The sequence below is a fragment of the Vicia villosa genome, linkage group LG7, assembly GCF_029867415.1.
Source record: "Vicia villosa cultivar HV-30 ecotype Madison, WI linkage group LG7, Vvil1.0, whole genome shotgun sequence".
Taxonomy (NCBI): Eukaryota; Viridiplantae; Streptophyta; class Magnoliopsida; order Fabales; family Fabaceae; genus Vicia; species Vicia villosa.
The window spans coordinates 126,127,551-126,145,995 of record NC_081186.1 but is presented as its reverse complement, the minus strand read 5'-3'; the positions used below and the strand labels follow the sequence as shown (position 1 = coordinate 126,145,995).

The 18,445-nt window shown below is 37.2% G+C and overlaps 2 protein-coding genes and 1 pseudogene across 12 annotated transcripts; 1 reads left to right on the top strand and 2 right to left on the bottom strand.

Moving 5' to 3' along the window:
- The first annotated feature begins 324 nt into the window (after positions 1–324).
- Positions 325–3,183, top strand: LOC131616769 (uncharacterized). 11 transcript variants are annotated; one of them, XR_009288225.1, is made up of 7 exons: positions 325–467; positions 990–1,174; positions 1,454–1,610; positions 1,738–1,820; positions 2,065–2,167; positions 2,245–2,305; positions 3,045–3,183. XR_009288225.1 is itself a non-coding variant. In XM_058888210.1 (5 exons), exons 1-4 carry the CDS (start codon positions 449–451, stop codon positions 2,105–2,107), a joined length of 339 nt encoding a protein of 112 aa, XP_058744193.1. In that variant the 5' UTR covers positions 325–448; the 3' UTR covers positions 2,108–2,167; positions 2,269–2,636. The 11 variants fall into 11 exon arrangements, 2 of the variants coding, with proteins under 2 accessions (XP_058744193.1, XP_058744192.1); XR_009288220.1 differs by having other exon boundaries at positions 1,438–1,610; XR_009288224.1 differs by adding an exon at positions 2,643–2,934 and having other exon boundaries at positions 990–1,610; positions 3,045–3,178.
- A 1,262-nt stretch (positions 3,184–4,445) lies between these two features.
- On the bottom strand, positions 4,446–6,121 carry LOC131620156 (receptor-like protein EIX2; annotated as a pseudogene).
- Positions 6,122–6,313: 192 nt separating this feature from the next.
- Positions 6,314–6,900, bottom strand: LOC131620155 (uncharacterized). Its single transcript, XM_058891169.1, has 2 exons — positions 6,721–6,900; positions 6,314–6,637 (listed from the first exon to the last, which is right to left on the bottom strand). The coding sequence occupies exons 1-2, from the start codon at positions 6,898–6,900 to the stop codon at positions 6,314–6,316; spliced, it is 504 nt and encodes a 167-aa protein (XP_058747152.1).
- Between the last annotated feature and the right edge of the window lie 11,545 nt (positions 6,901–18,445).

The window sequence follows — 18,445 nt, the reverse complement described above, 5'->3', positions numbered from 1 at the left end:
TGTGGTTTTAGATCAATGAGGAGGCTAGTGATAAAGTTCTGGAAATAGAGCAGAAGTACAACGAGATAAGGAAGCCGCTGTATGATCAGCACAATGATCTTATCAAGTCTATTCCTGATTTTTGGTTAACTGCGGTAAGTTATTATCCGACGCATATGCTTTAGTTTTGGTTTTGTTTTAAAGTTTGATTTGTTGTGGAATTACTAAAATTGTTGTTGAGAATTGTTGTGGACCATATTTAGTTTTTTTTTTCTCCAATTCAAAACAACATAACTTTATGCTTTTTAAATCTATCAGGCAGTGCATATATTCTTTAGGTAAAGCTTCAAGTTCCTGGTTACTGACACAGTGGATGGACCCGATGCTTCCTCAAAATGCATTCGTGTGAGATTGATTTCTGGTAAATCCAATAACAAAGACAAAAACTCTAGGAAACAAAAAGAAAGAGATGCAGGCAAGTTCCTTAGGTAATGTTTCTGATACCAGGCCTATTATTAAATTAGAAGGGTTTATGCAAGTAGAAATAGAGGAGTAATAGGGAATAATACTCTAAACAGCTGGCTGTGTTGTGTTTTAACAGCCAATTTCTTAGTATATTTTGAAAATAAGAGAGTGGCGGATTATAGAGGTCACTGAGATGTTGAGGTTCTCTCGAATGCCCTGAAGACTTATATTTTTATATCTTCTTTTCTCTCTTTGTTCTATCTAAGATTGCTCTGATTCAAGAGAAAAGTTGTTGAGTAAGACCCTATATGTCTCTATCCTTAGTCCTTATTCACTGAGTCTATCAATTTCTAAGGCATTTTGTTTGATAATATATAAATTTAGTAATGCTCAATGTATTCCATGCTGAGTTTTATATTAAAACAATTTTATTATGATATATCTTGTATTGGTGACTTTAATATACACCTTAATCTGCCCTCACTTGGACTTTTCTTATTTATTGTCTATTGATGTTGACTTTAATGCCAAATAAGTTCCTGTAGATATGGATGAAGCACTGGAAGCTGAATACAATAGTCTTCTTGATGACATGGTATTGCTTGTTGCCCAGAAGGGTGACCAGGCCATGCGAATGTCCCTTGAAGATGCGAATTTCCAAGTGTGTTTTGGGATGATGTTGTTGACTACTTTGAAGCAACAGCTGAGGAGACAAGCAAATAATAAAGAGGTGAGCAAAGAGAGTATCATTTTTGTTTTACTAAATTCACCAAGTTTTGAAATTGAGGCTTCCGAGTTCCGACCGGAAATATGGACTTCAATTTAAGTATTGTCTTTACTAACACATATTTTATTCAGTCATTACCTGAAAGTGATATCAACTCTTGATTGCATTTCATATTCGGTGTTGGTGATGATATATTCCCACTTTTATATATTGTGTTAAGTTGCTCATTGTTATTGGGTGAATGTTTCTACTGATGTGATTTATAGATTTCATCTTTATAAGGAGAACAAAGATACCCAGGAAGCTTTAGAGGTGCTTCGACATATGCTTGGCATCAGGATGTGTTTTGCTCATTTTGGATATATTTAATTAGAAGGCATTCTGTTGATGATTAATTATGTGTATGTTTGGAAATGTGTTTGACTCGTCGCCACCACAAGTATGATTGCATTTCACCGTGATAATACATAATCTACATACTGTAATTTGAAAATGAATTCGTATTCATGTTTCTTTTCTTTGGTTATTCTCAATCATATATTTGTTGTGATGACTGGTCAGTACAGAAACTGAATGTCTTGGCCAATTACGTTAATGAAGGATTATGTCTTGGCCAGCTACTGGGAAACAGATTTGCAATCACTTTGCGGTGAGATTATTACCTATACATGAAATTCTTTTATCCTCTCTTAATTGAATATCTCTATCGGTTACAATTATTTATACTAGTTGATGTCACTGTACCTTTTTATATTTACCCTTATAACTGACATTTTTTTATCAGAGGTATTAAAACCTCTTAGTTTATACAAACTTATAAAACTTCCATCCACTTGTTTATTGTTTGGTAGGTAGGAAATTGACTTAACTTTTTTTATGTTTTCTAAAAACAGCAAATCTCCAGTTTCCTATTGTGCTAGTGGTGTTTGGCTATGAAGCAGTGAAATTGTACAAGGATTATTTGCATGGGAAAGAAAGCTCTATGATGAAGTCATGGTATTGTTTACTTCGTATTTCTTAACATCAACTTTTATTGGCTTCATTAACTTACAATACATACATAGATGAAATAGAACATGAGCAATATCTTTTTCAAGGTGTGGAGATTTCAGAAGTGGAACAGCGTGACCTAAGGTACTAGTTGCTTTTTTTAGTTCTCCAAATTTTCTTGTTACTTTATGATACATTCTTATTTCCTTAAAATGCTTTCGCTATAAAAAGTAGTGTCAAGCCAATTATGTAAAGAAGATTCCTTGCTCGACCTTGGCACCCTAGACTTTCTTTAATTCTTATTTTAAAAATATATTGAAACATTTAGATTCGTTTTTATGGTACCAGTGACCAAATAAATACATTATGGGAGTGAGTTTTTAGTTTCTTTGTTAATGCCTCATCTACCATGAGGCTGAGTATCTTTGATAGATGTTTATATATATAATTTTCCTATTCTCTCATTGTTATTGAATATCAGTCATTACGGCGTCCTGATGGGGATATCAGTTGGAGTTTTTTGGCTTGTCTCATTGGTAAATATAGGCCTGATATTAAGGGGAGTTTCTGCAATAGTCTGCTATGATGGTGCTGCAAAGCAGCTGGTATGACAGGATTTTGGCTCTCTGCCACTGCCACAGACCGCTATCTGCCGTAGACAACACTGGTCTCTCTTTCATGCAAAGAGGCATAGAAAATACTCATTTTCCTGTGATACCTTGACCAAAGATGCTACTTAACTTTGATTTTACCTCCTGTATTGATTCATTTTGGTAAATAGATAACCATTTGTTATTTGTATTACAGACATGGTAGACACATTACTTTCCTATTACCAGGCCCTCGGCTATGAGTTTGATAATGATGAGTTTCACCAATGCAGATCATGCGCATGCGATTGAAGTTCTCAGTAAGCTTGGTTTGGAGGAGTGCTTTGAGGGCATCATATGCTTTGAAACGCTTAATCCTCTCAACTCTTGTCGAGAAATCCTCTGCAAACCATCTGTTGAAGCCTTTGAGGCTGCTATTAGAATCGCGAAAGTTGATCCAAAGAAAATGGTAAGACTGATTATTTGTATATATTTGTGTCCCTAGGCTAGAAAACTCTTGGAATCAGTGCATGATAGTTCTCTTATGTCTTCTGCAGATTTTCTTTGATGACAATGTTATAAATGTTCAAGTGGAAACATATTTATATGGAAGAAACACAAGGAGATGATCAAGAAGAATATTATGATGCATGAGTTTAATTAATAGTATAGTTGTGTTTTATATTATCTAGCTCTTAGAACTTTTGTTTTGAATTTGGGAAGACTCTCGAGAGAGAAACTTTGTTTTGTTTAGGAATGATAACATCAAAACTTGGTTTTGGGCCCATAACGTCGCTTGATGTAGACTTTAACTTCTTAATGAATGTTTTGTGACGTTAAAGTTTAATTTGCTTGTATAATTAGATTTTAATTTTTGTAATCATTGTCTACACAAATGAGTATTGTTGAGTTTTAGATTGACCTAAAATGACATTTTTATGCGATGGGACAAAAAATAAACTATGGCGAGAATAAATGGGATATATATATATATATATAATGACATATTTATGTAATGATACAGAAATAAACCGTGGCAAGATAAATGGTTTAGAAAGCATAACATATAACAACGGTTTTAAATATGTGGTCATAACCAAACTGTGGCTATATCTTGAACCAAAACTGTATCGTAAACGTTAAAGTAAAACTGTGGCTTTACCATATAGCCACAGTTTTGCAGTCATGGCAAATACAAACCGCGGCCTTAATCAAGCTACCTAAACCGTGGCCTAAAAATGCTACGGTTGTAAAAAAGGCGTGGTCTATACCAAAAAAACCGTGGACTTTACTTTTGGCCACGGCCGTATACTCCACCGTTGGATTTCCGTGGCCAAACCGTGGCCTTAACGTTACGCCACGGTTATTTTGCATAAAGCCTCGGTTTTCTGGGCATGGTAGGAGGCCTTTTTTTCTGTAGTGATAGTAACTCTGCTTTTCAACTCGATCATCCAATTCAACTGAAGTGAAAACCTTACTTTTCAATTTAAGTCTTGAATGTTCTAAACTCATGAGTACCAGAGTGTTCACCTTCTAAAAATATAATTGCTTACATAAGTAAACTTTCTAAAAATATAATTGCTTACATAAATGAGTTTTAAATGTGTAATTGATAGGAAATAAAAATAGTGAATTTGATAAGTATACAATTTGGAAAAAAAACTTTATATTAATAATTTATTTTCCTTACCTCGGTGATAAATTTTCAGGCAAAAGAGTCGATTTCAGAACCATCTTGATAAGAACCAATCTTTGACATCATAGAGAAAATTGAAGTAAGCATGCCTCCATGTCCGCTTCAATAAAAGCGTACTAAATACTATCCAAAAACTTGTTGCAAATCCAACTCCCATACCCATATAGAACCATTGCATTACCTCTGATTCTTTCTCATCATTTTCCATCAATTTTGTGTCACCACCACCCGGGGCTTCATTGTTGTTGCATTTCTCAATAAGTGGAGTTCCACAAAGTTGAGGATTTCCATTATAACTGAGATTTGAAAAGCCTTGAAGTTGAGTTCCTAACAGGATTTGACCTTGAAAGTTGTTGAAGGAGAGATTCAACACTTCAAGAAATGACAGAGAAGACATGGTTTGAGGAATTTCTCCTGATAGTGTGTTATTTGAGAAATCAAGTGACTCTAATGCTTTCATGTTTCCTATTTCTTCTGGTATGGTTCCAATTAATTGGTTTTGTGACAAGTTTAAGGATTGTAATCTAGTGAGACTGAATGTTTCTGAAGGTATTATACCCGACAAATGGTTGTTAGAAAAAGCAATAAGATGCATATAGTAAGGATAGTCTAAGTAATTCCCTTTTGCTAGCAATAGAACAGGAATGGTATATATTGTAAATCCATATTGAGTTTCAATATTAATTTGAATTTCATCACTTTCTGAAGTATTATTAGAAATCATGGCAGTGATATTATGTAGGCAGTGAGGTATTGTTCCTGTGAATCTATTACTTGCGAGTTCCAAGACCAAGAGGGAATGTAGTTGGCATATTTGTAGAGGAATATCACCACTAAATTCATTTGATTAGTTGAAGATCTTTTACATCCTTTCCAATCCAATTTGATATATTTCCAGAAAATTTATTTCTTCCAAGATTAACAATCACAAGTTTTGGTAAATTTTTTAATAAATTTCTTCCAGAAAATTTATTTCTTCAAATTTCTTTTCTCTATCATATTTTGGCATAAGAGAGAGGAAAGAGATCCAGACAAATTGTTATCCCTTATTTGAAAAACACTCATATTTGAAGTTAATCTGGGAAGACCACCACTCAAACCATTTCTATTCAGCATTACAATTTTAGAGTTCAAAAATACATTGGACATGTCCCAAGGCATGTTATTGTCAGTTAGATAAAGAGATGCACAGTTATTTGCCAAACTCCAAAATATATCTTGAGAATCATTTTTAAAAATGGATTTTTCAATGTCTAAAGAAATTAGAGATTTGTGTGTATACAACCATGGAAAATGTTTAAGATCTGCATACCCCAAGGTGAGATCTGTAAGTTTAAAAGGAGGAATCCATTGGAAATCAAAATCAAAGACAAAAGCTGGTGAATCCAATGCTAACCCTTGTAACATTGAGGGATTGGCAAAATTTCTAGCAGACACAACTCCAGACAATAAAGGATTTCTATCAAGAAACAACTCCTCCAAATTAGACAGTTTCCCTAAACTTTCAGGAAGGCTTCCAGTCAAGTTGTTTGAAGAAACATCGAGGAGTATTAATGATGAAAGATTTTGATACAACAAAAGTTCATAATTATCAGATAAAAGTAAGTCTCGCCACCAAATTGAATCCCTTTTCTCAATAACGGATATATCTCCAACAAGCACCTTCCTCTTCATGTTACCGTATCTCGACTCAATAATACCCCGCCAAACAACCTTATCTTCCGTTAGGATCCTCCATTTCCATTTACTTAAAAGCGCTACGTTCATCACCTCCACATTCTTGATCCCTAATCATTCTTCATCTACCGATTTGCACACAATCTCCCAACTCACCCAATTGATGGATCTTTTGACGTCACTACCACTCTAAAGAAATTTTCTTTGAATGGCGGTAATCTCACTAAGGACCTTGGAAGGGGCATTGTAAAACGAGAGAGAGTAAATAGGTAAAGCACTTAACACGACATTTATCAAACACACGTGACCGGCTATATTTAGATGCACACCTTTCCACACCGCCAATCTATTCTTCATAACCAAAATCAACTCCCGCCACATTGAATATTTCCTCGGGCTATCTCCCACTCTCACTCCAAGAAATTTAAACGGTAATCTATCAATCTTACAAGATAGGAAGATAGAAGCCGTCTCGAGATACCCTTCACCAACAATAACACCGAAAATGTTGCTCTTTTGGAAATTAATCCTCAAACCCGACATAATCTCAAATCCTCTATTATTATTGTGTCATCCGCGAATTGGAGCAAGCTAACTTCCACATTATCATTAATCTTGAAAGCACGGAAGTCTCCAATAGAGATAGCCTTTTTCATCAACGCCGTTAGAACCTCTGTGACCAAAACGAATAAAAAAGGAGAAAGAGGATCCCCTTGCCGAAGCCCCTTCTCCACGAAGAAATCCTTAGTGGTGCTACCATTGATGAGAACGGACATTTTGCTAGAAAAAAATCATACTTTCCATCCATTTTATCCAAATGGCGCCAAAACCCATCTTGGTTAAAACATAGGTCAAGAACTTCCAATTAACACGGTCATAGGCTTTCTCAAAGTCTACTTTCAACACCACCCAACTCCTTTTATACCTTTTAGCTAGGTCCAACACCTCGTTTACCACTAGAACCCCATCCGCTATGTTTCTTCCCGGAATAAAGGTCGTTTGATTATAAGATACCAACTTACCTACAACCTCTCTCAACCTTCTAGCTAAGATTTTTGCCAAAATCTTGTACAAACTTCCTACTAGACAAATCGGTCTATACTCCAATAAAGATTGAGGATTTCTAAATTTTGGGATTAAATCCACAAAAATGAAGAGGTGCATCCTTTAGTGAGTCTTGCTTTTTTGAAGAAATCCTCCACGAATCTTAACACATCACTCTTTATCGTTTCCCAACAAAGTTGGAAAAACTCAAGGGTGAAACCATCCGGACCCGGGCTCTTGTTGCCATCACAATCCCAAACCGCCTCATTTATCTCTTCCTCCGATGGCTCCCTCTCCAACCATATCCTATCCTCCTCACCTAAACGATTAAGAGACAAATCCTCCGGCACCACCCTATTGAAATCTTTTTCTTTAAAGAAATTCTCAAAATGATTTTTTACCTCCGCCTTCACCTCATCAACTCCTTCCACCCTTCCATCTCTTCCTTCCAAGAACAATATAGCATTCTTACGGTTCCTCTTCTTGATGGAATTATGGTAGAACCGAGTATTTTGTCTCCATCCTTCAACCAGAATTGTCTAGACTTGAGCCTTAACATACTCTCTTTCAAACTTAATGTTTTCCACATATCACTAGTTGCTTTCCTTCTCGTCTCTACCACCTCATCTATGTTGCCCCCATAATTATCCACAAAAAGAACATCCGCCTCATTTATAAAATCCACATCTTTGTCCAGTTTTAGATCAATCCATCCGAAAATCTCCTGGTTCCACTCTTTTAGACTCGCTTTCAATCTTTTTAATTTCTCAAACAACACGAAATCCCCTCGACCTTTAATCGACATCTTCGACCACTCCTCGTGAATAAAGTCTTTAAAATCTTCATGCTTGAACCACGCATTGTTAAATTTGAAAGGCTTTGGTCCCCAATCAATAAAACCATAGAAAAAATAATAGGCGCATGATCTGAGATATCCCTCTTGCCTATCCGATGATCCACCACGCCCACACATCAATCAAATTTTTCGAAACCAAAAACCTATCAAGCCTACTCATTGCTTTCCCTTTGTCTTTGAACCAAGTAAATTTCCCTCCCACACACGGAATATCTTCAACCCCCATAAGACCAATGAATTCCCGGAACTCGTCCATGCCTCTTTGTGGTGGTCGTTTTCTTTTACCTCCCCGTTTCACTTGGGAGGACGGCACGCTAAACCCTTCACGCGAAATTTGGAAGGAGAATGCGCCCGTGGTGGGATGAATTTTATTTCAGTTCTTCCTACGATATCACACGAACTTTCTTATTTGTCCTACGAGTAGGAAAGGGGAAAAAAGATCTCAACTAAACCCTAGGAGTTTGCTAAGTGTGGGGATTTACACCTAGACTAGAAATTCTGGAGTCCGGGAGGTCGGTTATACATAGGGAAGTGTTTAAACACCCTACATATCTGTAGTACTCTACAGGAACCTTCTCTGTGTCATTTGTGTTTGTGTTTATTGCTAATGATTGGGAAAGTTTCTCCTTTGTATTAGGAGAGGGAATTGAATTGATTAAAGAAAGACAGACAGATAGACAGACTGACTATTTTTGGTATTTTATTAGCTCGCTGAGATTCCTTGTGAACCTCATGCCTACATATCCCTAGTGGAAGTCAGAGCTTAATGTAGTTCGGGGAACTAACTAGGGAAATTAATTATTTTTGGTGCCTTGCTTGAAGCTCAAGGTTGAAGCTTGGAATTAAATCTCTGTTTACAGTAAAGAGACATGAAATTATCTCTACAGAGAGGTATTTGTACTATTCTACCACAAACATTTAAAGGAGTGACAGAATAACTGAATTCATTTCATTCAAGAGGGGGACCTTACTTGTGTATGTGCAAGTATACCAGTCAAATGCCTCTTAAATGAAAGAAAGATGCTCATCCAAATTAGGGAAAGTTACCACATGTCTGGGTTTTACTGCCAGCTCATGCCTTTCAAAATCCTAAATGGGAGACTTGATTAAAATTGAAATGAAATGTTTGTTTGTTTGAATGTGGTAGAGTAGTAAAAATATCTCTCTATGGAGATAAGCTATGTCTATCTACTGTATAAAAGATTTGACTTTTAGCTGGCTTGTATGAGGCCCAAGCTTGAGGCTTTTTGATTGATTAATTAATATTATTGACTCTGGGAGATGACTCCACTGGGAATTAATTACAGGGTATTTTTGTGTTCTGTACAAAGCCCAGAATTGAGGCTGACTCTACTTAGGGAGACTCTATTTGTGTGCCTTGTACAAAGCCCAAGGTTGTGGCTAACTCTAACTAGGGGAAAACATTATTTTCTGCCTTGTACAAAGCCCAAGGTTGTGGCGGACTCTTAAATGAATTAAGTATGGATGACTATATGGGGAAAGATCCTAAGTGTTAGGAATCTTTGACACATGAAAAAATATGGTTTATCTGCCTTGTACAAAGCCCAAGGTTGTGGCTACTGAATGATGAAGAACTCACTGGGGAGACTCTATTATCTGCCTTGTACAATGCCCAAGGTTGAGGCTGACTCTTGACAGGGGAGTTTTATTGTTTGGGTGCCTTGTATGAAGCCCAAGGTTGAGGCTAACTGTTTTTGTTGGTTTTGACTCTACTGAGGAGATTTTATTTATTAAAAGACTGTTTTTCTTTGGAAGCTAACCCTTTCCAGGGATTTTGACTCAGCTGGTGAATTTGTCTGTTAAAAGACTGACTTTATCATGTTTTTTGGAGGCTGACCCTTTCCAGGGGTTCTGACTCTTTTGGGGAAATTATCTCCTAGAGAATGAAATTATTTATTAATTAATTTTGGAGGCTAACCCTTTCCAGGGGTTTTTATTAATGGAGGAATGTGTGGAAGCTGACCCTTTCCAGGGATTTTGACTTTTTAGACAGATGTTGGAGGCTAACCCTTTCCAGGGGTTTTGACTTTTTAGACAGATGTTGGAGGCTAACCCTTTCCAGGGGTTTTGTATTAAAAATGAAAGAATGTGTGGAAGCTAACCCTTTCCAGGGATTTATTGAAATGGAGGTTGATTTTAATTGACTTTGGAGGCTAACCCTTTCCAGGGGTTTTGTTGGAAATGAATGGCAGAAAGATTATCTAATGGAGACTTCTTGTTTAAAGCCCAAGATGAAGGCTGACTCAATGCTGAGGATGACCCAAAGCATGGATCCTAGACTCTGCTAAGGAAGATTGATGAAGATAAGGGTGACAGAGACTGTCCATGTCTCTCATTCAAAAAGGTGTACTCAATGCAAAATTGAGACAAACTTAGCTTGTTTAAAGTCTGGTTTAAATTGGAAGAAACTCACCAGGGTAGGCTAAAAGGTGGCTAAAGACCTGTTCCTATGTTTATAAGAAACCTGATGGGTCCTTGTATACAAGCTCAAGAGGAAGCTGGAAATGCTTTTAAGAAGCCTGTGGGTCCTTGTACAAAGCCCAAGAGGAGGCTAATCGAGGGTCCTTGTTATAGCACAAGAGAAAGCTATGTAGTTTTGAACTTATTTTGGCTCTAAGCAAATGGGTAAGAGGTTTCACCGGGAATAATTCCTCTTTGGGTGGATGTGTCCTATTATTTGGATTCTAAGGTTTTTGCCAAGATGTTTCACCGGGAATAATTCATCTTGGGGGTTTGAACTACAGATCTCTAATTAGGAAAGAGCCTTCACCGGGAAGACATTCTCAATCCTAGGTCATATTCCTAATATATATATATAGTTTAGCTGTCCTAAGGTTTATACTCAAACGTAGTTCTAAACTAATATATGCACAGTTTATATTTGACAGTAATTTAAACAAAGACTGTAAATTGAAAGCTTGTAAAGCCTAACCTGGATGGAGTGGAGGCCATTGAAGAAGTATGTACAGAGCCTCAACAGTATTTTTGTTGTTTTGTTGATAACAGTTGAATATATATATGACAAACAGTTAATGGTTTTTCAAAACAGAAGAAGTGAAGATGGACAAAGGTCACATAGGTATCTGAAGAGTTTCACCGGGAATAATGCCCTTCAAATACCAGAGGAATGTTTTGAAAACAGAAAGAAGATTTTGAAAATACAGTTTTTTAAAAACAAGCTAAGAAGAGAAGGTTTTTGGGACTTACACTCTATTAGAGGCCCAGTACTTTGCAGTACTGGTGATAAAAGCAGTTGAAAATGATTTGAAATGATATAAGGTTTTGTTGTTTGAAAACCTTAATCATCCGTTTAATCGGAGATTGATAACAGCTTTGAAAATTGACAAAAGTCAACTTAATTAAAGTAAAAATAAAGATTTTTACTTAATTAAGACCTAAATAATTAGGGTTTTATCATAAACTTATTTACAAAGTGATTAGGTTAAAATAAAGTGATAATATATATTTAAAGTATTTAAGAAAACACTTAAAAACATACTATTTTAAACCTAATTAAAAACTCAAGAAATAAATAATATTTTTATGATTTTTTTGACTATTCACAAAATAGATATATTAAATAATAGGTGTATGAAAAATGAAGTGAAAATGATTTATTTTGATAGGTTAAATAAATATGTGAAGTTGTGAAAAGAAATGAAAGAAATTAGTGTTAAAAAAATAAGTTTTGGCCCTTGGAGGGTTTGAACCCACGCCCTTGAGGTTACCAGCCCAAAACAACACCACTGAGCCAACGCGCGCTCAGTGTTAGTGACTTGCCTTCATTTGGTTATGTTTCAAAACAAGTTGTAAATCTTTGAAAAATAAAAGAACCAAAAAGTCTGGGGCGAGGGGGATTCGAACCCCAGACCTTTGGCATGAGGAGACTAAGAGCGCATGTGTGGCCACTAGGGCAAGTTATTCAGTCGTTAATAAAACGCACACCATTCAAAATAAAATAAACTCTCCCCTGAGAATTCAAATTTGCGCGCCACCACCATCTTCATCTTCAACCTCAAGCTCTCCATTTTTGAATTTCTGAACTTACTCGTTTCTCAACCATTTGCAACGATGTAAACATGAAACTTGCTCTAAATTCACTCACGATTCTAAATATGTAACTAACATGAACTATCATTAACTACATCTAATTAATTTACCAGAAATCGTGAAGAACCCTAAAATTTCAAAATTAAATTAAATGACTATACTGAAAGATAAATGGATGATGATAGAGGGTTTTGAATCCTCTGATGATGCTGAACAAGATAGAATCGAGCTATTTCACAAAGAGTACTTAAATTAAAGAGAGAGGGTTCAGAAACTTACCTCTGAAAATGGAGATCGTGAGGATGATAGAGAGCAACTGGGCTTGTATGAATGATCCCAAAAGCTTCCTTGTGGCTCAGTGATGCTAACTGAATGCTTGTAATGACCTCAAACCTCCTGAATTGTTCTATGGACCTCCCTCGATTTCAGCTTCAAGTGAACATGGAGGGTGTTGATTCTCGAGTTACAGATGAGCTGCAGCCATCTGGTTAGCTTCACTATGACCTGAGGAGTGTGTCTGGATGATTGGCTTGCCTTGAAACCTTCTGAATCACTCCATGGACCTCCAACTGCAGATGCTCCAAAGTGAGAGCAACAATGGTGTTCCTCCACCTACAGAAGTGATCCAGGTGCTTGGATCACCTCAAATGACCTCCCTTGAGATGTTAGAATGCTCACTTCCCAAAGATAAGCTCTGGTTTGAAGAAATCGATTCTTCTTGCCAAAGAACTTTGAAAAACAATGAACAAGAGAAGAGAAAGAGAAAGCAAGTAATATGGTTGCTTTGGTGTGTTTTTCTACTGAATTGTGCTCTCCTATTTATAGGCAAATGTCTCAGTACTGAGTGAGAGAGTGAGCTTGCTTAGTGAAGCAAGTTTGGTTTCTTAGCCATGAAGAAATTTCAAAGAATATCCAAGTGTGATCATTGCATTTTCGAGCCACCTCCCCTATCCATTGATTCTATCTGATCTTAGGGGACAATTCAGATGCAAAGTGAGCTCTAATTGGTTGATGAGAAGATTCCTTGGGTGATTCATCAATTTGCCATAAATTCTCAAATGTAATCATTACATAATCACATGTTCTTGTTTTAGGAATCTTCTTCAATTATCATGGCATGGTGAAAATGAATGCATGGCATGTTTGCAGATGTATTATGGGTCATGTAGCATCTGTATTTGAGGTCATGTGCACAAAACTTCAAAGTTCCAAAATGATGCATGACCTATAATTTCACTTCATGAGGCCAACTTTGAACAAGCATAACTCTTAGCTCAAATTGAATTTTGAGAAGGTTGAACACAATTTGGAAAGCCCTAAACATCTACTTTAAATCATTAGTTTATGTCTTCTTCAGAATCCTTTGGGAAATTTGTGAAAAATGAGGCCAAAGTTGGAAGAAAACTAGGTTAAAAACACTTAGAAAAATTTCTAAGTGTTTATGACCTAAACTTCAAAATTTCCAAAACTTCATAAATGGTTGATCTTTTGAAAAAAGTTCCCTTGTAAGATGTTGTTTTATTTGGCAAGATCTACAACTTTCATGTTGGAAGTTTTTTGAGTTGTGTAGGTGAAATTTTGAGATCTCACCATGCCCTCAAAAACCCTAATTCCCGACTTTTCGCTCCTTGATGAATTTCTTTGAATTTCTTTGGCCAAATGACTTTGACATCCATATATTGATGATATTGATCTTTGAAAGTCATTTTTTGACCAAAAACCTTAAAAGTCAATGATGATCCTTCACAGTTGACTTTTTCCTGACAAAGTGAATTTTTGGGCTTTTGTGTAGAAATAAGATCTTCTCCCCAAATGGATGATATAAATGGTTTATATGGAGGTAGTAGAGATCCTTGAATCATGTTTTGAGTTTTGGATTCATGCCCTGATCAGAAGTCAACTATCTTGGTGAATTAGGTCAAAACCCTAATTTGTCGACCATGTGAAAATAATGACTGTAGACTTTGAATTGAAGTGTGATGTCCAGTAGATCTTGTAATATGAGTTATTTGAAGATGATTGATGTCTTTGAATGATCCTCTGAGGTTTTTTAGGGTTTCCCAAATGTGATCCCTGATTTCAGTCCTTGATAGGCTCAAAATCCTAGTCTGGTGACCTGAGTAAACCTGTACTCATATGACTGGATGTCTAATCAATCATAGATGAGAAAAGTGAAGTTTTTGAGCCCCATGATTGTATTAGAGACTAGTCTTTGTATTTATTGATCCTTTGCCTGAGCTTTCTTGTCTTTGAGCATCCTCGATTAGGTACCAGATGGAGAAATGACTGCTCTGGGTACTTGTCTTGACCTGATGAAAAATCCTGAAGATATGTCATCTCAGGGGGGTCAAAAATTAGGGTATGACACTCTTCTACATAAGTTATCTCCACCCCCTAATCTTTCAACACTACCCGTGACCTCATTAAAGTCACCACCAATGCACCATTCAGAATTAGAGTTTCTTCCCCTGACTTCCAGCAACGACCGCCACAACCTTCTCCTATCCGCTGCACTACAAGGAGCATATATGTTTACTAGATTGATATTCAGACCTTTCCAATCGGCATTTATTCCCACTTACCCATTTCCAGCGAAACTGTAAATAACATCCAACAAACCTTTCTTCCATAAGATAACAGTTCCCCTTGCCGCACCAATCGAATTGCCATCCGTCCATTCCAGGTCGTTACCTCCCCAAAAGGACCTAGCCAAATTATCGTTAAATCGAGACAATTTTATTTCCTGCAGGAAGCAAATATCCACCTTGCTAGAGTTTAATAAAAAGCTAATCCTCCTTCTTTTTGATGCAAAACCACCCCCTCTGATATTATAAGATAGAAGATTCATGGTTCCTTACTGTTATTCGCCTTCTGCACCAACTCTTCCTCTTTACCTTTCCTTTCTAGATATTCCATCTTTTTGATACCCACACAATCATCCTTTGATCCAGACACGCCTAAGTTTACAATAGAGTTCCACATTTTCCTACCCACCTCTGAATACGACGGATTCATCAATCTACTATTACAATGGATCACTTCAGAATCAGTGTGAGATAAGCAGGGAATAAACGTACCATTTGAAATTTCATCTTCATCAGCTTCAGAAATGATCGCGGGCGACAATGGTATCTCCATCCTTTTGATACTCCTGGGTGCAATGCTCGCAGAATAAGAAGGTTTTGGGTCCACTAGTTTGCCCAAATCCTGCAGAGATCTTTTCTTTCTTTGTTTTTTCTTTATGCTCCCCTTCTTAAATTTGGTCGAAATAGCATTTTTGCAAGCAAGATCGAAAGACAATGGGCCTTGAGAAGTGTCTAAATTCTCCTCCGGCCCAATAGCATTTTCAGCATTTTTCTCTCCGGACGTGGTCCCCACTTCAAAACAATTGACTGTATCTTTCACAAAAGAAACGCTTTCCTCACCTTCACTATCCCCGAGGCTCCCTTTGGTATCATTACATGCATTAAATGCATGAGACACACCAAACACATTCTCTTGCAAACGCTTATTTTCAATGAAATCCGTAGCTGTAATTTTATCTAAAAAAGTGACATTGTTCTCCTTATTCCTAATTGTTGCCATACTTGACACGTTCTCCTCTACATCTCTAGACTCCCCTTCCCCTTCAAATGTCTCTTTCAAAGCCTTTTCAGACAGCTGAATATCGAGAACTGCACAAACCTCTTCATTTTCTTCGCTTGACTGAAATCCCTTCGCCGGAGAGGAAATGTAGTCAGAACCATCCTCTTCCATTCCCTTGACCGCCCCTTCTGATTCTGGCTGAGAAAAACCCTCTTCCCTCATGAAGATTTTGAAAGATATTCCATCTACCAAAACCAGGAACTCCTCGTTGATGATCATTTGTTTGATCGTTTTTAAAAGAATTATGGCTTCATTCATCTTGACCCTGTTAATGGTCGAAACATCACACTTCACAAAAGACCCTAAAGTATCTGCCAACAGCTTGAAGATTTTGAAACCCCAAGCATGACACGGTATGCCCGAAACGTTCACCCACACTAGCCTATCCATATCCACATGCTTAGGTTCCCATGGTTTGATCTGGCTAAACCAATGTTCCCTCCAGCATCTTCTCTCCACTATGAACATTTCCACCTCACCAAAGACAAGGTCTTCAAGCAAACAAAGAGATGGTCCTAGTAATGTGACCCTGATAGAGAAGATACCTTCCTCCAGAAAAACACGCTTTATCTCAGAAGCATCACTTGGATCCCTTAGCACCCTCGTAAACGCTCTGCCATATCTGATCTGATCCTCCTCTTCCGATAACATCTTCAGCGTTCTAACTTGAGGCACCTCTCCCTTTACCACTTCATTAAGCTTCCTGTTTGCTAAAACCTCCGAAAACGATCTTTTGTCAACCCAGCCTCCGTTACAAGAACCTTGACGCATTGTACCTGCCTTAACAGTTGCAGATCCTCCATGATTAGAGCCGAACCTTAAGGCCTTCTTAGTAGCGTTATCTTGCCTTTTGAACCTCGGGAGATTAGCGTGCACTTTCCTTCCATCAAGGAAGACATTGTCTAGTTTAGTAGCCAAGTTCTGTTCATCAGCAACGTTGGCAAAACGAGCAAAGAAATATCTTCGCCCTCTCTTATCCCTCTTAGCCGGAATGACGACCTCAACAATTTCTCCAAAGTCCTTCAGCTCAAAAAGTAAATCTCTTGCTCTCCATCCTTCTCCAAATTCAATAATGAAAAAGGATGAAAACTCTGCGTCTGATCCCCTCATTCCTTCTTCTACCGCCACATCCCAAGCTACATTTCCTCTAAAAATTGCCTTCCTCCTTTGGACCTTTCTCCAGCCTCCTTCTTGGAAGTTTGACATGTGCATGGTCAACTACCAAACCCTAAAAAAAGATAAGAACTTTTTTCAAAAAGAAGAGAGAGGTTGGAGCTTCTCTCTCATCTCGCGAGGCACAGGTTTTACTCAAAAAGTTGGGTAAAGCTACATTCAGTGTAAAATATCTTGGAAATAACAAACAATTATATTATTTAATAAATAAATAAGTATGATAAAATTAAATGGTATCTTGTGATTGGTTGAAGGTACACTACCAAACTTTTTGTGATGGGTAGAGAAGTTGTTCCCAAACCAAAAGAGAATGGTGGTTTAGGGGTTAGAGATGTGGGCGAGATTAATAAGGTGCTCCTTCTCAAGTGGAAATGGAGAATCCTAAAGGAAGAAAAGGCTATTTGGAGTAGGGTTTTGGAGTTGAGATACAAAGATCCAAAACTCAAGGTGCAAGCTTCTAATGAGGAAGTTCTTAACATGAAAGATTCCATTTGGTGGAGGGACATTATCTATAATGACGTAAAAGTGGATTTCAACGATGAAGGTTTCATGAGTTGTGTTCAATGCAAAATAAATAAAGGAAATCACATTTTTTTTGGTCTAGTTTATGGTTGGGAGATCAAACTTTACGCTCTAAATTCCCGGATTTGTTTGATATCTCAACTATTAAATTATGCTATGTTGACGATGCCTTCTCTTTGATTAATGGCGAAATGTGCTGGCAGATTAATGATTTCATAGGGACAGCCGCTGTTGTCTCGTTCATCAACTCCAGCATTATCATCAAGGCGCGGTGGGAACAACTCTGGAATATGCTGGCAACAGTCACTCCTATCAGCGGAACAACAGATTTTTTTGTATGGAGTCCGAACAGCAATGGTGAGTTCTCCGTTGCTAGCGTTTCCGCAGGGGTTTCTAATTCTAAGGCTTACGCTTTGCTTCCATCAACGGTGAATATGCTGAAGGTTATGTGGAACTTGTTAATTCCACCAAAGATTAAGATATTCTCATGGAGGTTGTCCACCTCTATAGTTCCTTCCAAAGATTTGTTGCTAATTAGAGGAGTTGCCAACATATCCTCTAATCCCCTGTGCGATTTTTGTAGGAATCATCTGGAGACTTTGTTTCACTTGTTTTTTCTTTGTCATATTTCAAAGAAGATGTGGGGTTGGTTTTTTGTGTGGTTGGGGGAAGACCTTCCTTTCACGCTTGAGGAGTTCATAGATTTTGGATCTTTACAAGAGAAGGTGAAGAAAGTTAACGACAAGATGAATATTAACACTATTTGGATCGTTACAACTTGAAGTTTATAGATTATGGGAAATGCCATTATTTTTGAGCAAGTTCCTTTTAGTTTTGATGTGGTGTGCACTAATGTCATGTTCTTATCTTGGAGTTGGTTAGCTAGTAATAAACCGACATCCTTTTCTATCTTTTATGATTGGTATAAGCTACCTTTAGGATGTTTTTTTCCAATAAGCAATTGCAATAAGAAATCGCACTAGGGGTGCAACTTTTACAAACAAAGAACC